This window comes from Misgurnus anguillicaudatus, chromosome 6 (genome assembly GCF_027580225.2).
Source record: "Misgurnus anguillicaudatus chromosome 6, ASM2758022v2, whole genome shotgun sequence".
NCBI classification, from domain to species: domain Eukaryota; kingdom Metazoa; phylum Chordata; class Actinopteri; order Cypriniformes; family Cobitidae; genus Misgurnus; species Misgurnus anguillicaudatus.
This window is the reverse complement of record NC_073342.2, coordinates 2,906,378-2,924,556: the sequence shown is the minus strand read 5'-3', so window position 1 is coordinate 2,924,556 and position 18,179 is coordinate 2,906,378. Positions and strand designations below refer to the sequence as shown.

Here is an 18,179-nt window from a genome sequence, read left to right as displayed (position 1 = left end):
AAATGTCCAGGTCATATTTCATTTAAAGCGTTATTTTATTTCAAGCTTCTTTTGTTTTGTTTTTTATAAAATACAACCCAGACAGTTAAATGAGATTCACATAAAGTTTTTAAATATTTTTTTTGCATGGCAACAGTTAAACACATGTGATCAGCAAATCCTTACATAGGATTTGACCCTGACGGTGAGCGGGGCACAAACTAATGCGCTATCTCACGAGAATTCGTATTTTACGAGTTGGCTAATTCGTATTAATTTATACCACATTCGGTTTTGTACGATTTGCCTTGACCTCTGTGACGTTTGGTTAGGGGTTGGGTTTCGTTGTTGTTTTTTCATGAGAAGTACGTTTTTGCACGATTAACTTTGTATGAATTTATACAAATTAGCCAACTCGCATTATATGCACGACTTTTCGTGAGATCAGGCTGGTTAATTATAACACAGACCTTTTATATATCCATCTCTTCGTACAGCGGTGATCCATGCTTGCCATACCCCTTCATTTTTAGGAAACCGAAATGTTTAGGTATTTGTTCCAGAGGTTAGTGTAGCCTCTAGTCAGACCGATAACAAATACAGACTGGGAGTAAACTTCGGGAAAGGCACGTAACCTTGGCAACACACGTGCATTCAGTGAAACCGTCTATATCTTTTCTTTGATTTCTTAGTTAAGTGTATAAGTCCTTAAATCAAACCTTATATTATCTTATTCACTATAGCACCATTTTGAAACATCCTGAATTTTCTAGCAAGTGTTAGAACAAACCCTCAATCTGTTTGAATCAACCTTACGTAGGGCTGTCAAGGTTATGAAATTTGGCTGACGATTAATTGTCTAATAAATTGTGACGATTATGACGGTTAATTGGCTGTTTTAGGGCTTTGGCGATTATGACGATTAATTGGCTGTTTTATTGCTTTGACATTTATTTTCAAACATTTTTTTGTTTGTTCATGAAATATTTTTTGTTTGGAAATGTTTTTGGAAATGCATGTTTTACCTGGCAGTTCTATCCAGTCTCATGAGGTTTCGTGATATAGTCACGTAATTTTTTTGTGATATTATCACGAATTTCCAAATTTTTTGTGATCGTACAACGAATAACTGTTTTGTGTGATTATCACGTATTGGTTACTCAACTGCTTCTTCCCACCTTTAAACCATTGTCGCTTTGGTGCAGGGTTAGATTTGGTGCTTAGAATGTCACTTTATACATTGGTTTATACTATTTTTTCGGATTTATTTTTTATATGTCGCCTAGCGTTGGGGTTAGAGTTGGGTTTGGGTAGCGATGTCATTTTATGTAAATCTAACCCTAAAGAGAAGCGACAATGGTAAGAAAATAGGACAAAACAGTTGAGTAACCAAATTCCAAACAGGAATTAATTACAGGCTCCCGAAAAAACGCGGAAATTCGTGATAATATCATGAAAAAATAATAAAAAAATTACGTGACTATATAACAAAACTTCGTGAGACTGGGCTGGGCAGTTCATACTACTTTTTGCAGCATTTCTTTAAAGCAACACTAAAGAGTTTTTGCTCTTTGCTCCCCCTACAGGTTGGAAGCGGAATTGTCCATTTCCACTGTCGTAAATACTGATTGGATTGTAGGTCTGCCGTAAAGCAAGTTTTTGTAGTTTTCACTCGATCTACAGGACCGCGACCCGACGGTTGGAAACTTCTTTAGTGCGGTTTTGGCCAATAGAGGGCTGCAAAGCGAATGTGAAAGTGCCGTTCACCCTGTTTCGGGTGGATGAACGACTGAAACTTTTTTTGAAAATGTTATTTTAAGGTAAAAAAAACCTCTTTAGTGTTGCTTTAAATGCTGTTTTTTCCACTGTACTGAATGGCTTTGCAATGTATCGCGTTACACTGTCAGTTAAGGAGTGCCATCTGATACGGTCTCATTTATACAGGCGGTGCAGCTCCCCCTTGTGTTTTTAAAGAGATGTGCAATCATTGCGGTAATCTGAAATCATCGCGATGAAGTCAAATAATCACGATGAGACGATTATTTAATCATTGTGACAGCCCTAACGTTACGAATGGGGTATCAGTTTTAACATTTGCATTTCTTTTCTGTCGCTTTCAGTGCAATTGTGAGAGAATGGTAAACAAACTTTAAGTGTTCAATCGTAGCAGAGATTTGTGCGTTAGGTTGTGCCCCCACCCTTCCATACATATTAAAATGATCCCTTTGACATCACAATATATATCAATCTCACTTTTATGATAAATACAGCTCAATAAGAACAGAAAGCACAGATATCACTGACCCAGCAGCACAGTCTCACAGAAACAGTAAATCTTTGTAAAACACATACTTAAAAATTACATTTCCCCAATAACATATCAGTGCATTCAAAGTATATCAGAAAACGGCAGGTTTGTCATTATACATTGCCTAGAATTGAACATCTTTTAATAAAGACCAGCTTAATACCACTGAAAAATACAAGACTGTATTGCCAAGCAATAAAGTATCACACATTTAAATGGATTGTTGATGAACAAAATTGCTTTTGTGCCACCATTTATACAAGATTGCACTTTAAAAGTGTAATTTTAGGGGCGGTTTCCCGAACAGGGCTCAAGCCTAGTCTCAGACTAAAATTCATGTTTGAAATTTTAAAAATAACAGTGTCATTGTTTTGTCTCAGTATGTTTTTTGTAAGATACAGTATGTTTGTCCTAATATAACTAAGGCCTAGTCCTGGCTTAATCTAAACTCTGACCAGGAGACTGCCCCTTAAAGGTTTATCAATATATTTCACTTTTAATACACATCAATATTCATATACATTTATTATGTTTTGCAAAATTGTGCTAGTTTAGATTCTCGCTGCATCACACATTTGTTTAATATCTATTTAGCTCTATTTCCTAGAATTAAATCCCAAATAAAGGGACGAGTTTATAATGTGTAATATAGTACACGCACATAATGATAAACAGCACTCTTTGTAGTTTCAAGTTTATATATAATATACTTACAAAAACCCAAATTTTGCATATTTTGGTTGCAAGGGCTCTGTAAACCCGAGAAAACATCCACGTGAAACTAATCTCCTATTGATGACTACATCCGACTATACTGTATTTGTTTCTATTAAATACAACAACTGCTTATCCTATGCGAGTACACAGTAGACAACACTAAACTAAAACAAAATTAGTTTAGGACCTGTGCTTTGATTAAAGATATTGTACATGTGTGCTGTTAAATATTATTTATCAGTTGATTAAATACAGTAATAATCTAACATAAATATTTTTGCTTTTTAAATACACATTTCCATAGTCCGTCTGTAGATTGATTTAACCATTTATATTCTTTCTTTATTCCTATAATACGACTTTATAAACAGTATTTTCTAATTATACATTTGCTCTCTGAATACATTATGTATGCTAACATCTTACTCTATGTCTCCCCTAGCAGCTTTTTGAATAAAGACTCTCTGACTGAATTATCTACGAGTACCGTTCTCCTCTATACGTCTGTCCAGCTTCCTCCTGGACGTATTCCTCGGTTTTCTCCCAGCTTTTAGCCCATCCCCCATTCAGCTGCGTTGTAGCCCCATATGTTTTGGCGGGGCCCCCAAGAGTGCCCTGGCCCCCGAAAGGAGCATGGCTCAGTGTGATGTCACCAGTCTCCTCCGCTAACTCGTCCTCGTCAATGAAGCCACACTTCTCCTCGCTGGTCTCTTCCGGATCTGCCCACGGCTGCTTCTCGCCTGACGCGAATATCCCGTAGAAGATGACTCCCCCATAATGCACCAGCGCGGCAATCAGAAACACATTTTGCCACTCTTCACGAGTCTGATGGGTCGGAATGGAAACATTTTAAATTATTTCTTGTATCCACAAGCAAACAACAATGGGCTAAATTATGTGCAAATTATTTTCTTAGTGGTTATTTCTTTGGGTTTTCGTCCCAAAAACTGTATAAGCTTCCTATGTAATAGTTTGTTAAACAGTATGCACTATGCTGCAATAAATATTTTTTTAAGTATGCAGCAATGTTATAACATCACATCACAAAAATGGTTATGCTAGATTTTAATTATGTTTCGTAAAAAGAATGTCTGGCCGACTTTGGCAGTTGAATCAAGGGTACGGGGTTTTATTCTGTAACGCACATACACTCTGTCTAAAAATGGCTGGGTTATTTTTGACCCATAATGGGTAAATAATAGACAGCACACACTACTGGGTAAAATCGACCCAATGCTGGGTTGTTTAAACCCAACTGCTAAGTTATTATATCACAACAACCAAACATTGGGTCATTTTTAACCCAACACTGGGTCATTTTTAACCCAGCATGTCTTCTGTCCAATATTTACCCATTATGGGTCAAAAATAACCCAGACATTTTTAAATTGTACTGACAAAGGCAATAGGTCATCTGGATACAACTTCTAATTGGTGCAATAGTCATAAAAACACTTTTTAATGAAAATAAGTATAATTTCATAATTAAAATTCTTACCTTGTTTTTTGTCATTGCACCTACAATGAGAGGGCAGACCATACCAGAGAGTGTGCCCACCCCATTAGAAATGCCCATTAATATGCTGGCATACCTTGGCGCAATGTCTAAGTGGTTGACATTAAATCCTGAAATAGCAAGAAATATTCATTAATTTTAGGGATGGAAAAACTTTGAAATCTTCTAACTTGTCTGTAAATCAATACAGTTGAAAGAAAAAGTATGTGAACCCTTTGGGCTTACTTGGATTTTTTCATAAATTGGTCATAAAATGTGTTTTGATCTTCATCTAAGTCACAACAATAGAGAAACACAGTCTGCTTAAATTAATACCGCACAAACATTATACGTTTTCATGTTTTTATTGAACACAACATGTAAACATTCATAGTGCAAGGTGGAAAAAGTATGTGAACCTTTGGGTTTAATAACTGGTTGACCCTCCTTTGGCAGCAATAACCTCAACCAAACGTTTCCTATAGTTGCAGATCAGACCTGCACAACAGACCTGCACAACTCCCATGAAGTCCATTCTTGTTTAATGTTTTCCTTATTGTAGATTTGCCAACAAAAATGTTAGCATGTGCCAGAGATTTCTGTAAGTTTTTAGCTGACACTCTAGGATTCTTCTTCACCTCATTGAGCATTCTGCGCTGTGCTCTTGCAGTCATCTTTACAGGACGACCACGCCTAAGGAGTGTAGCAACAGTGCTGAACTTTCTCCATTTGTAGACAATCTGTCTTACCGTGGACCATGGACATCAAGGCTTTTAGATATACTTTTGTAGCCCTTTCCAGCTTTGTAAGTCAACAATTCTTGATCGTAGGTCTTCTGAGAGCTCTTTGGTGCGAGGCATGGTTCACATCAGACAATGCTTCTTCAGAACAGCAAACTCAAAACTGGTGTGTGTTTTTTATTGAACAGGGCAGCTTTAATCAACACATCCAATCTCATCACATTGATTGGACCCCAGGTTGGCTGACTCCTGGCTCCAATTAGCTCTTGGAGAAGTCATTAGCCTAGGGTTTCACATACTTTTTCCACCCTGCACTATGAATGTTTACATGTTCTGTTCAATTTGTTTGTGCGGTATTAGTTTAAGCAGACTGTGTTTCTCTATTGTTGTGACTTAGATGAAGATCAGAAAACATTTTATGACCAATTTATGAAGAAATCCAAGTAAGCCCAAAGGGTTCACATACTTTTTCTTTCAACGATATATATAGCCTATGTGTACAAAGACCTGACTGCTTGGCCAACAAATTATTACAACAAATTATTCTATTTCATTAGCTGTCTTGCATTATTTTGGCACACACCCCAAGTGTCATCAAGTGTGGGTCTGTGCTTAGCATGCTAACAAATTTTAACTGGATGTGAAATCAAATTGCAAACTAGAAACCAAAACGTTCTTTTAAAACCAACAGTTTCTGGTTTATATCATTTCAAAGAACCCAACACTCACCTGAAATAGCAAAGCCGCTAAATCCAACTGCTAGCACCAGAAACGAGATGGCCATACCTTTACTATGTGAGAAACCCACCACTAACAGAAGAGTAGCCTCCATTCCAAATCCTACAAACAAAACGTTGATATTGAATTATGTATGACAATTAAACCCTTTGAAAAGGAATCTGCGAGGAAATTTGGATCTATCTCACCTCCGCAATTCATGATTTTTCTGACGGTGGTGGTGGACAAGATGTTTTTTCTGCGAAGGTAGTCAGCTAGCTGGCCGCCGATTGGCACTATGATGGTCATGACAAGGTGTGGCAGAGCAGAGACCATACCGACCTGCCTCACACACATACACAAATCAAATCAAATCAAATATTGTAAGTGTGTTGTAAGAAAGAGCTCACAACTCCACGGTGCAACTTAAAAGGGGACATTTCACAAGACTTTGTTAATATGTAAAATTGCCACTTTGTAGGTGTGAGCAAAAATTTGCCATTTTTGGGTGTGTCCTTTTAAATGCAAATGAGCTGATCTCGGCTCTAAATGACAGTGCAGTGGTTGGATAGTGCAGATTAAGGGGCGGTATTATCCGCTTCTGACATCACAAGGGGAGCCAAATTTCAATGAGCTATTTTTTCACATGCTTGCAGAGAACGGTTTACCAAAACCAAAGTTACCAGGTGGATCTTTTTCACCTTTTCTAGGTTAATACAAGCACTGGGGACCCAATTATAAAACTTAAACATGGAAAAAGTCAGATTTTTATTATATGTGTCCCCTTTGAAAAGTTATTGCAAGTAAACCTAGTTCCTGTTTATAACAATTGCGCATCCAAAAACTGAGAAGGCTGTTGTTATTTCTTTGTTAACCTCATTGTTTCAAACCCCTATATTATTATTTCCTTTACATGCGTCATGACTTTAAACCTGACAGCACAGGATCTAAAATGAGCACTGTAGAATTGTAGGGAACATTGTAAAAGGAAAAATGGCTTAAAAGTCCATTTATTTGTCACAAAAATATCAAAAATCCTGGAAAATAATATTCAAAAGTAGTAATACTATTTTAGCTAAACTGATAAACAACTTCTTTCTGAGGATCCTTCAAAATTGTGTGTGATTGGTAAATCTCAAAACACCTTCCAACTCAAATATCTACTGCTGTATTTGTGAGACAGTTATGAGCCACAAAATCAAAGCAGTGCTTCAATTACACCTGTCAGACACGCAGGATTTATTTCACTCTTTCTGCTAAGGTCCCAAAGATCAATAACAATGTCAGGTTTTATTTATGTACGCCAATATAGGCACACGTTTCTGAATGCCTAACAAGAGAAACGCAATCCAATATGGGCGACTCGATTCACGGCCAAAGAGAGCAATGAATAAGGGGTCAAATACCAAACGTAATAATGAATCAAACTGAAGCGTGGCCAAAAAGATTGCTTTTGTGACAGTTCACACGTTGACTTTAAGCATGCATAATGATTCTTGTTAGTTAAAACCACGATTTGTGACTTGAACATTTTCTACCTTAAAGAGTTTTAAAGCTTCTTCTCTCACCTTACTGATTTCAAAGCCGAACACTTCCTCAAAGTATGCCGGCTGACTGATGAGGAGCAGGTAGAAGGTCCAGCTCCTGCAGAAGTTGGCCACAATGATTGCATAGACCGGCATTGAGGTAAAGAACTTCTTCCAAGGTGTCTTGAATTTCTGCACAAAAGTCACAGATGTTTAGTACACTTGCAACATTTTACAGATGTTCAGGGCTTAAATACACAAGATTTTGTTCCTGTGTTAATGCATTACTTGGGCAAAGGCAACTTCAACTACATAACAATTTCAGCTACATTACCATGTAAGCTGTTGCCTTTTTAGTCCTACTATATACACTCTAAAAAAAATCTGTGACAAAGTACTGTGTAAATATGAAGGAATTTTCCGTATTTATGTTTTACAGGCATTTATCCGTTTTTTTTAATAACATGTTGCATTATGGGTGCAATAACCCCTGCTGCAATCATTCACTTTTGCCTCTCTATCACCATCTCTGTTTGAAACCTAAAATTACAACTTGTTTGCAGAGTTATTTTCTAACATGGATGATGTTTAACTTCTAAACAAATGCTGTCAGAACAAGATACAAGTGTTCAACTATTCCAGCATCGACACATTTGATTTAGTAGACAAATCTTCTTTCTGACGTGACGTGTAAGTCAAATTGATATTTACCACAACATTTATCACATTAAATCTCCAGTTTGTGTTTGTTTTAGATTCATTTGAAGTCACCACTATGGTGATTGGTGTTCCCTTTAGTTAGGCTTTTGTCCCTTGACCTTCACAGAACTGACTCTGCTCTTTTAACATTGCAACAGTGTTTTTCCTGGTAGCAATTACAACTTGTTTGTTGCTTGAGGAAAGAGAATTTTCTATGATGTCATATAAGCTTGGTTGTGTTTATGTTATTCTGCCTAACATTTAAATATGAAATAATAAAATAAGAATAATGAACTGAAATGTATAAGAGTGACACTCTATGCTGATCTATAAACACACTGTATTGAATAAGATGGCTGAAAATGTGTCAGCTGTGGTTTTTGCTTCAGGGACATCAACACTTTGGATACAAATCTCAACAATGGTGAGAGTAAATGTTACAGTTTTTTACAATCACTTTGCTACTATTTTCAGAACCTTGATGTCATTTTTCACAACTCTAGATACAAAACTCAAAACTGTAATCACTTGTAACACAGGCTGTCTAGTGTTCAAAACATTGCATTGTGCATTCACATCTTTAAAGACATCTTGCACTTGCACAATCATTGGTTCAATACACAAATTAACTGTGAAATACTATTGAAACATAACTATAAATCACCCACACACAAGCAACTAATAGTTTCACTAAGTCATTGTTTGTACAATCATTAAGTATTGTAGAACAAAATTGGTGATACAGATTTCATTATGGTACATGTAGAGCAAATACATATCTGTAAAAGTACTGCAGTAGTAGAGAGAATACGACAGACACATTGGAATCATTGAACAAAGTTTGTAATGTATTGATGAAAACACTACAGTACAATCACAACATAGGTCACATCATTTCACAATCTGCACTCAATCATCAGTAACAAGTTGGCAGAATTGGACAAGCAATTACAAGTGCCTGCATCTATACAGTACAGTGATAATTGGTTCATGCTCCATGCTTATTGGTTACAATGAACCTCATTATCTTGAAACTTTCATGATTTTCAGTAAACATGGAAGATTCTTTGTCTGTTTCCATACAACTATTACGAATAATGCAACAGTTACTTATCATTTTGGGCAGTTGTATTGATTGATAGTTAGATCATTGTAAGAAAATGAATAGACACTTATTTTAAATGTGATGTGTGAATAGCCTTTTGAAACAGTAGTACTTTGATGTTAAGTTGTGTCATATTGAACATGTGATTTTGGTTGAATGAACAAATGATCCAAGTTTTATGTGTATTGTATCCAAGCAATTGAGAAAAGAGTTAAGAGTTTTGAAAAATGTGCATTTTGATCTTTGGTTGTGAGTTTCGTGTCTAGAGTTGTGAAAAACGACATCAATGCTCTGAAAACAGCAGCAAAGTGACTGCAAAAAACTGTAAGAAAGAGTTTTCTACAATCCTGGTACCCAGCATGCATTGTGGCATGAAGCTTTGTTGTTGATTGTCACCATTGTTGCGTTTCATAGGCAGATTGAAGTGTCCCTAAAGGTTACGGACAATGTTCTGTAAATCTACTGACAGTGTTCTATAAATCTACAGAATGTTTAGTTTTTGAATAAACGGAAATGTCTGTAAACATAACGGAAAAGGTACCGGTAATTTTCTGCCAGGACATTATCTGTTTTTTTACGGATTATTTTTTTAGAGTGTATGTATATATATATATATACCTAAAGGATTTTTAGGAACACCATCTTAATCCTGTGTTTGACCCTCTTTTGCCTTCACAACTGCCTTAATTCTATGAGGCATTGATTCAACAAGGTGCTGAAAGGTGTTGGCCCATATTGATAGGATAGCATCTTGCAGTTGTTGGAGATTTGTGGGATGCACATCCAGGGCACGAAGCTCCCGTTCCACCACATCCCAAAGATGCTCTATTGGGTTGAGATCTGGTGACTGTGGGGGCCATTTTAGTACAGTGAACTCATTGTCATGTTCAAGAAACCAATTTGAAATGATTCAAGCTTTGTGACATTGTGCATTATCCTGCTGGAAGTAGCCATCAGAGGATGAGTATATGGTGGTCATAAAGGGATGGACATGGTCAGAAACAATGCTCAGGTAGGCCGTGGCATTTAAACGATGCCCAATTGGCACTAGGGGGCCTAAAGTGTAGAGAAAACACCCCTCAGACCATTCCACCACCACCAGCAGCTTGCATAGTGGTTACAAGGCATGATGGATCCATGTTCTCATTCTGTTTATGCCAAATTCTGACTCTACCATCTGAATGTCTCAACAGAAATCGAGACTCATCAGACCAGGCAACATTTTTCTAGTCTTCAACTGTCCAATTTTGATGAGCTCGTGCCAATTGTAGCCTCTTTTTCCTATTTGTAGTGGAGATGAGTGGTACCCAGTGGGGTCTTCTGATGTTGTAGCCCATCCGCCTCAAGGTTGTGCGTGTTGTGGCTTCACAAATGCTTTGCTGCATACCTCGGTTGTAACGATTTTTCAGTTAAAGTTGCTCTTCTATCCTCTGACCTCTAGCATCAACAAGACATTTTCGCCCACAGGACTGCCGCATACTGGATGTTTTTTTCTTTTCACACCATTCTTTGTAAACCCTAGAAATGGTTGTGCGTGAAAATCCCAGTAACTGAGCAGATTGTGAAATACTCAGACCGACCCTTCTGGCACCAACAATCATGCCACGCTCAAAATTGCTTAAATCACCTTTCTTTCACATTCTGACATTCAGTTTGGAGTTCAGGAGATTGTCTTGACCAGGACCTACACCCCTAAATGCATTAAAGCAACTGCAATGTGATTGGATGATTATATAATTGCATTAATGAAAAATGAACAGGTGTTCCAAATAATCCTTTAGGTGAGTGTATATAAAATGTGTAGATAAGTTTCCTATTAATTGTGACTTTAAGAAGTACTCTAGCCCAGTGGTTCTCAAACTTTTTCAGCGTGCGGCCCACTTTGTGTACGATGCATTCCTTCGCGGCCCCCCCAAAGAAAAAATGTTCTAAAACGTCACATTTTAATTAAACAAAACATTAACTTATACAAAGTAGTGCTGCCATATTTTTTTAGCTTTCATTTCACAGAATTCAGGATAAATAATGTATTTTATAAAATGTCATAAACTGGGGCCCCCCTGGCACCATCTCGCGGCCCCCCTGGGGGCCCCGGACCCCAGTTTGAGAACCACTGCTCTAGCCGTTAGATATTTAAAACTGTAGATGACCATACAACTAACAAAATTACAGTAAAAGACTTGAAGCCTTTATATATCATTAGCAGAATAAGGGCATGTACCTCATTTGCCCCAAGCAGGTTGGCACTTTCTCCAATACTCTCCTCTATGTAAGTCCTTTCTTCATCTGAAATGGTAGGGTGATCAGCTGGACTCTCATATGATACTAGAATCCAAAACATGTACCAGCAGATCCCAAAACTCCCTGAAACCCAGAAGAGAAAACAAGAGGATTCATGCACCCATTCACTTATTCTCAAAAAGTACTTTGTTTTCTTCAGTGACATTTAAATAACTGACAGACTGAAGAGCAAAAGACATACATGTATGGGTTTGGAAGGACAAGAAGAGTAAATGATAATGAAGGATGTTTTGTTTTTCTTCTAACATCAGGTACGTAGCCATGTATAATTTGAACATCAAAATTATAAACCCACCATATAAATAGAAGACAGACGACCAGCCTGAGTACTGCACTAATATTCCAGCCAATGGCATAGCGATCACAGCACCAGCATATGAACCTAAAAAAGGATGTTTTAAGGAAACAGGGTGTGCAAATGTTTTAAAAGATATCATGAACATTATTTTATGTGCAACATGGACTTTTAATGGCTAAAATGTATTTACCACAAAAAGAGGTGGTTGCTAATCGACTTCTCTCCAGGGGTGGAGCCCACTTGCTCCAAATCCCATGGCATGCTGGGTAGGTCACACCCTAAACAAACAGACACATCTTAATGTAATTTTAATTTCTTTTTCATAATAACAATAATTGAAGAGTTTCGTTGCAAAACGAGATAAATCCATTTTTTTTACATTTTGGTCAAAACATGTTTATTATTCTGTTATCATGTTATTATTTTGTTTTATGGTGCTACTTAGCTGTATTTTTTAAGTTATGAAGGATTAAATCAAAACAAACCAACTGCAGTTGAATTGATGTTAATTGGAATGCACAACCAAAAAACGAGATTTCTGAACAATTAAAAAACTGAGTTATCTCATTTTGCAACGAAACTCTTCAATTCTTCTTATTATAATTGCAATAGCTGCTCACTCTAAAAATATTGCTTGGACACAACAACAAAAAATAACGCAACAGTTTGCATCAATTATTTTGACTTAAGACAACTACTTTTGAAATTAATTCCGGCCAACAAACTATTATAAGTTGGATGTACTTAAAAAATTGTGTTGAATACTCATACAAATTAAGTTGTTTTAACTTGGGTTTTTTGCATTTTAAATTTGATTCAATCGTGGACACTGATTTACACAAAACTACTAAAATGATTAGAACTTTTTTATTTAACAACACTTGTCAGGTTGCCGAAGACAACCCGTTTTAGCATTTTTATCAAAATGCCATCTGATTAAAACAGCAAGATAATGCTCAGTGAGTCTGTTCTCAATTATTCTTCAGCACAATGGTAACCTCTTAAAAATCAACAACATAACAGAAAATCTTTTAAATACCAAAAGTACAGAACAATAATCATTAAAAGTCTTTTCATGTTTTCATCATGATTAGAAATGCATAAAATATCACCATATTTCTACATTTACTCTCACTATCAAGTCCCATGCAAAGCATGCTGGGAACCTGAAGTTATCAAGCTAAATGCATTGAGTTACTATAACTTAAATAATGTTTTAAACAAACTAACACAGATAATTAATTTGAAGTTACACAGAATATTAACTTGATGTAATTATCAACATTATCATGTCTGGACAACTCAATAAAAACATTTGCAACTTTAAATCTTTCAAGAAATCAATTATTTAGATATTATATATATATATATATATATATATATATATATATATATATATATATATATATATATATATATATACTAATAATTATTATTTGTTACATTCGCTCAAGATTGTTTCATTATTTGATGTTTTCTTTTAAAAAGCGTAACAAATAGTTAACAAGGGGGTCATGACCAGACAGAAAGTGACCTGGGTGCTTAAACAAATGAACACTAACACATACAATTGCTTTTCAAATAAGGATTAATGATCCATGCAGAGTCAAGGAGACCAAATCTGCTTCACCACAAACACAGTAATGCAGCCCATTAAATCTTCATTAGCAGATAATTGTCACACAATCAGTCACTTATAGACACAAATTGCAAGAGCTGCAGAGGACAGCAGAATCTAATGTCAGTACATGCAACACAAGCTGATGTGGCTACAATAAAACCTCAGATAGGATTGAGAGTAAACACTCTGAACAGCAGACGACCATCACAAAACCAGAGCAGACAGCTGCTAACTCTTTTAATTTAGTTTGATTGAGAGATGAGGCTTTACTTTTCATTGATGACTTTTTATCTACTTTCCTCATCTGTCAAGGCTTTCAGCCAGTTGGTTTGGCAGGGCCTGTCTGTCTGTTTTACAATGGATTAGGAAACCTGAACTTGACCCTGACCCAGCATCTTAATGCTTTAGTAATAGATTTTTCTATAAGGACAAAGATTTATAAACCACTGTATCATAATAGGAATAGTTTATCCAGATTTAATTCTAATTATTTAAAATAAGGGGAAACAGAAATAGCATTGGATGTAGTGACAATAATCTGAAATGTAATTGCGTAACATAATATTAGGTATAGCCGATAAGGCCATATGTTAATGGTTCTCATTTGTCCAGTAATCAAATGCAGATGTTGCAGTTATGTGAACACTGTAAATGCATTTGAGAGCTACAGAGGAGGGTGAGCTTGTTGTTGATATCAGCATATATTCCTGTTTTTCTTTAGGTCACAAAGTATTTTTTGCAACTTGAAGTCCATAACTATAACTTTTATCGTATGGCAACATTTTCTGCATTTTTTTTTGTATTTTAGGTTTAAGTCAAATTACGTTTATTTCTTTACAGAGTTGACAATAGCGATTTTTTCCACCAAAATGTTTTCCCCTAATTTTTGTGTTCCCCTCATTTTGGGGTAGAATATATATATATATATTAAATTAAGAAGACAATCTTACCTCGACAAGTCCCTGCAGTATCCTCACAAAGATGACACAGCCGTAGTGCACACGTGCAGCAGATGGGATGAACATGTTGAGTACTGATGTGAGCAGGATAGCAGCACCAAACACCCTTTACATCAAAAACACAATTTACTAATGAATTCGCATTTAAACGCTTATATCTCTCTTGAAAACATTTTTATTTTGTTATAAAGCATCTTAGAAACACATTATTTTGTATTAGGTTATTGTAATATGTTTGTGTCATTCAGATTGATGTATGACTTGATTTCCAGTAATTATTTAGAAACAAAACATTTATCTTCGAATTTTTTTTTTTTTAAGACAATAACTACCCAACATTAAAAATGATGTTTGGTGCATCATTTAAAAATACAAATCATTTCGTTATTTTCCCGAGTGTTTAGAGGCTTTTTAAAGCTTAATTTGATTGCCATGAAGCCTGAATGCAGAAGAGCAGACACACTGTCCTCTGGGGAGCTAATTAACGCGTGCGCACACATTGCCTCGCGCATCTCGCAGGGTTTGGCACGTGCAATTTTTTGTAGTCTCTGTTTAATCACTGTGAGACTTGCTAATATTTTAAGATGCATTGGTAGGTGGATATAACACATTTTATTTATTATTATGCTCAAGTGTATAGCTACAATAGGTAGATATTTAAAAATAAACGAAGGAATGTAATTTCGTTTTGAATTACCTGTTGGCCGCCAGTCGTGAGGATATATATCCTCCTGGAATCTGTGTCACTATATAACCCCAGAAAAACGAGCCGTGGATCATTCCCACAGTCTCAGGGTCCCAGTTAAATTTGGCTTTCTTTGAAAATATACATACAAAAACAAATATATGAATGAAATTAGCCATTTTACATTTGAACACCAAAATCATGTTTGAATGATTGAATGAATCGCTTGAATCTTTGACCATGAACTAAAGGAATTAGATGAGGATGATGTGACTGGCAGAGGGAAGGAGGAGTTTCTGTTGGTCATCTGCCACTCCCTCTCACCTCTTTGATGATTATCTTGCCACCCTTGTGAATAGTGCTGTTGTTGACCATATCTACGATAGCGACTCCCAGGTTACAGCGGATCCCGAATGAGATGCAGAAGCCGAGGCCGCTCATGATGGCGATGATATACCGCCGCGGAAGCCCGAAGCACGTGCAGTCGCACAGCGGCGCTTTCTTTTCCTTTACCTGCGCGGGCCGCCCGTCTTCGGTCAGCTCAATAACTTCACCGGTTTTCTGCTTCTTTTCCATCACCCTGTGATAATCCACGTATATATATGTATATATTACTTTTAAGAATACATACAGTAGGCATGTAACATGTAGCCTATGTTTATATAAAAAAGAAGAAGAAATTTAAAAAATCAGGTTGCGTCAGGTTATTACAAAAAATGGGAACTTCTTCTTTATCCATATACATCTAGCTTCTCAAAAATGAAAGAAGTGTGCTGTCAATGTGTCTGCTTGGCATAGGCTAAACCTTTATACAGTACATATCTTGATATGTTTATTATGTTTTTTATGTTATATTGGGTTTAATAAATACACTAACAAATCAAGGACAGACAGAGACCCGTCCAGCTTTATCTCTGCCTGATCACCGCATTGCAGCATTTCTGTGACTTACATCCTAATAAATATATATGCTTATATCTCTACAGAATCTAAGCCATAAACGAATTTTTGTCTTTGTTGATTGAGGACTCGTGTTTGTGACTACGCCAACCAACATACACGCCATACAGAATATTAAATACAAATAAATACAATTAATCAAATGAATTTTAATCCGTATTACTCTTAAAACGTTGTGACAAATAGAGGGACTGTTGCCTGAGATCGTAGGAAGGTATATTTATTTATTTATTTATGCTAGGATGTGAATCATTCACTGATTGATTATGAGCGCTTTATAATTTCTGATCCAAAATGTAATATGCAATAAGGAAAAAAATCAGCTGTACGCATACAAAATATTTTATAAATGTACAACACAAATGCTTTGCTGGCAAATGTTACGGTTTTCATTCAATTTAAGGAATGGATACGAATTAACAAATGTTTTCAAATAAGACGAAACGGAAAAAGCCGATAGTAAATATAAATGTGCAAACATAATCTGTAATCTGAAATACATCCGTGAGACACTACAAAAATAACTTTGGGACGTTTTTTTTTAGGACGTCAATGAGAGAAAATTATTATTATTATCATTATTATTATTATTATTAACAATAATTCTAATAATAATATAATAATAATAATAATAATAAACGAATATTTTCTCCGACTGTTGTGTCACGATTTTCTGTTCATGAATTATTAATTTAGTTGCTGTGGGCAGAAAATCAATCCTCCAAGGAATTCTTTCATCTTTAGCTCTACACAAGATCACATCACGGCATTTACTGCACACGATCATATCTGACGTATATTGTCCAAACGAAAAATCTTTAAATGATAGAAAGACGATACAATTATGAATTTATATGAATTGTGTTTTATGGTTTCATTTCTGTAGTTAAACAAAGAAAACAATCCGTCAAATTTTTGGCACCATAATATTATACATTGACATCGAAATTATGATAAAATAGCCCAGAATAAATATTTATGTCAATATTATAATATTTTACCTTTTTTAATATCTTAGTTTTTTTTTAAATGGAAGTGACTGATACCTGTGCATGTGTCCGAGGGTTTTCCCCGCCAGATTCCTCAATCTCTCCTTACCAGGGGCCAAAACTCGTTCCTTCATCGAATCCATCTCCAAAGACGATATTCCACTTGATATTAATAAGACTTATTTTATTTTGTATTGGCTGTTAAGTGTTTAAGCATATTCCTTGAGTATTGAGACCAGTCTTTCTTTGACCAAATAAAAACGGTCTTTTATTTCCCTATATGCCTATCTTCAAACGCCCAGAAAATCTGTTAAAATCTTATCTCAGTCAATGTTATGTCCTTTAAATCTCCTTCTCCTTCGACTTTTGGAATTCCTCGCTTTTCCATTCTGTCTGGATTTTTTCACCCATAAACCAGGCGTGAAAATGGTATTCCTTTACAATTCACCTTTTAAAGGCCAGAAACAAACAAAAAAAATATGTAAAAGAACAGCAAGAAAATAAAAATTGGAGAGGTGGAAACCTACGCTAGGTGCCGGAGATCAGTGCCGTGAACGGTGAACGCGCGCGTGACTCCAGGGCTGCGTTCAGCCCCGACAAAACGTTGCACAACGTCGAACAGCGTTTATTAAACAGAAACGGTGATGTGTTGAACGCCCTGTTGTGATGACGCAAGAGTTGCAACTACGGTAGCTGAGAGGCCATTCTTTGTGTCCTTTTTAAATGTTTCTGAAGCCTGATGAAATTGTTATAAATGTTTGTTTAATACTGTAAAAGACCTTCAATGTTACAGTCACTGACCTTGCCGTCCAGAATGAAAGACAACATTCCAACTTGAACCCATTGAGCGAGCTGTCTCTTTACTACCGCGTGGTTTTATACATCTTGCCCCTGATTGGGCTGACATTTCTGACACACCCACCAAACAAGAGAAAACGCTTTTAAAACCTGTTGCATTCCGTTGCACACCGTTTCAAGGAAACATGTCGTTCAACCCGGAAACCGTAGCAAAACGTTGTGCACCGGTGTGAGATTGAACGTGCCCCAGTTGTTCCGTGAACCCGCACATAGTGAGGGAGC

The 18,179-nt window shown here is 36.2% G+C and overlaps 1 protein-coding gene across 1 annotated transcript; it reads right to left on the bottom strand.

The window, feature by feature from the left end:
• Window positions 1-2,216: 2,216 nt before the first annotated feature.
• Window positions 2,217-17,676, bottom strand: slc17a6a (solute carrier family 17 member 6a). Its single transcript, XM_055192871.2, has 12 exons — window positions 17,157-17,676; window positions 15,475-15,730; window positions 15,163-15,281; window positions 14,457-14,571; window positions 12,076-12,163; window positions 11,883-11,969; window positions 11,508-11,650; window positions 7,525-7,674; window positions 6,166-6,298; window positions 5,969-6,079; window positions 4,503-4,630; window positions 2,217-3,829 (listed from the first exon to the last, which is right to left on the bottom strand). The coding sequence occupies exons 1-12, from the start codon at window positions 17,240-17,242 to the stop codon at window positions 3,482-3,484; spliced, it is 1,764 nt and encodes a 587-aa protein (XP_055048846.1). The 5' UTR covers window positions 17,243-17,676; the 3' UTR covers window positions 2,217-3,481.
• Between the last annotated feature and the right edge of the window lie 503 nt (window positions 17,677-18,179).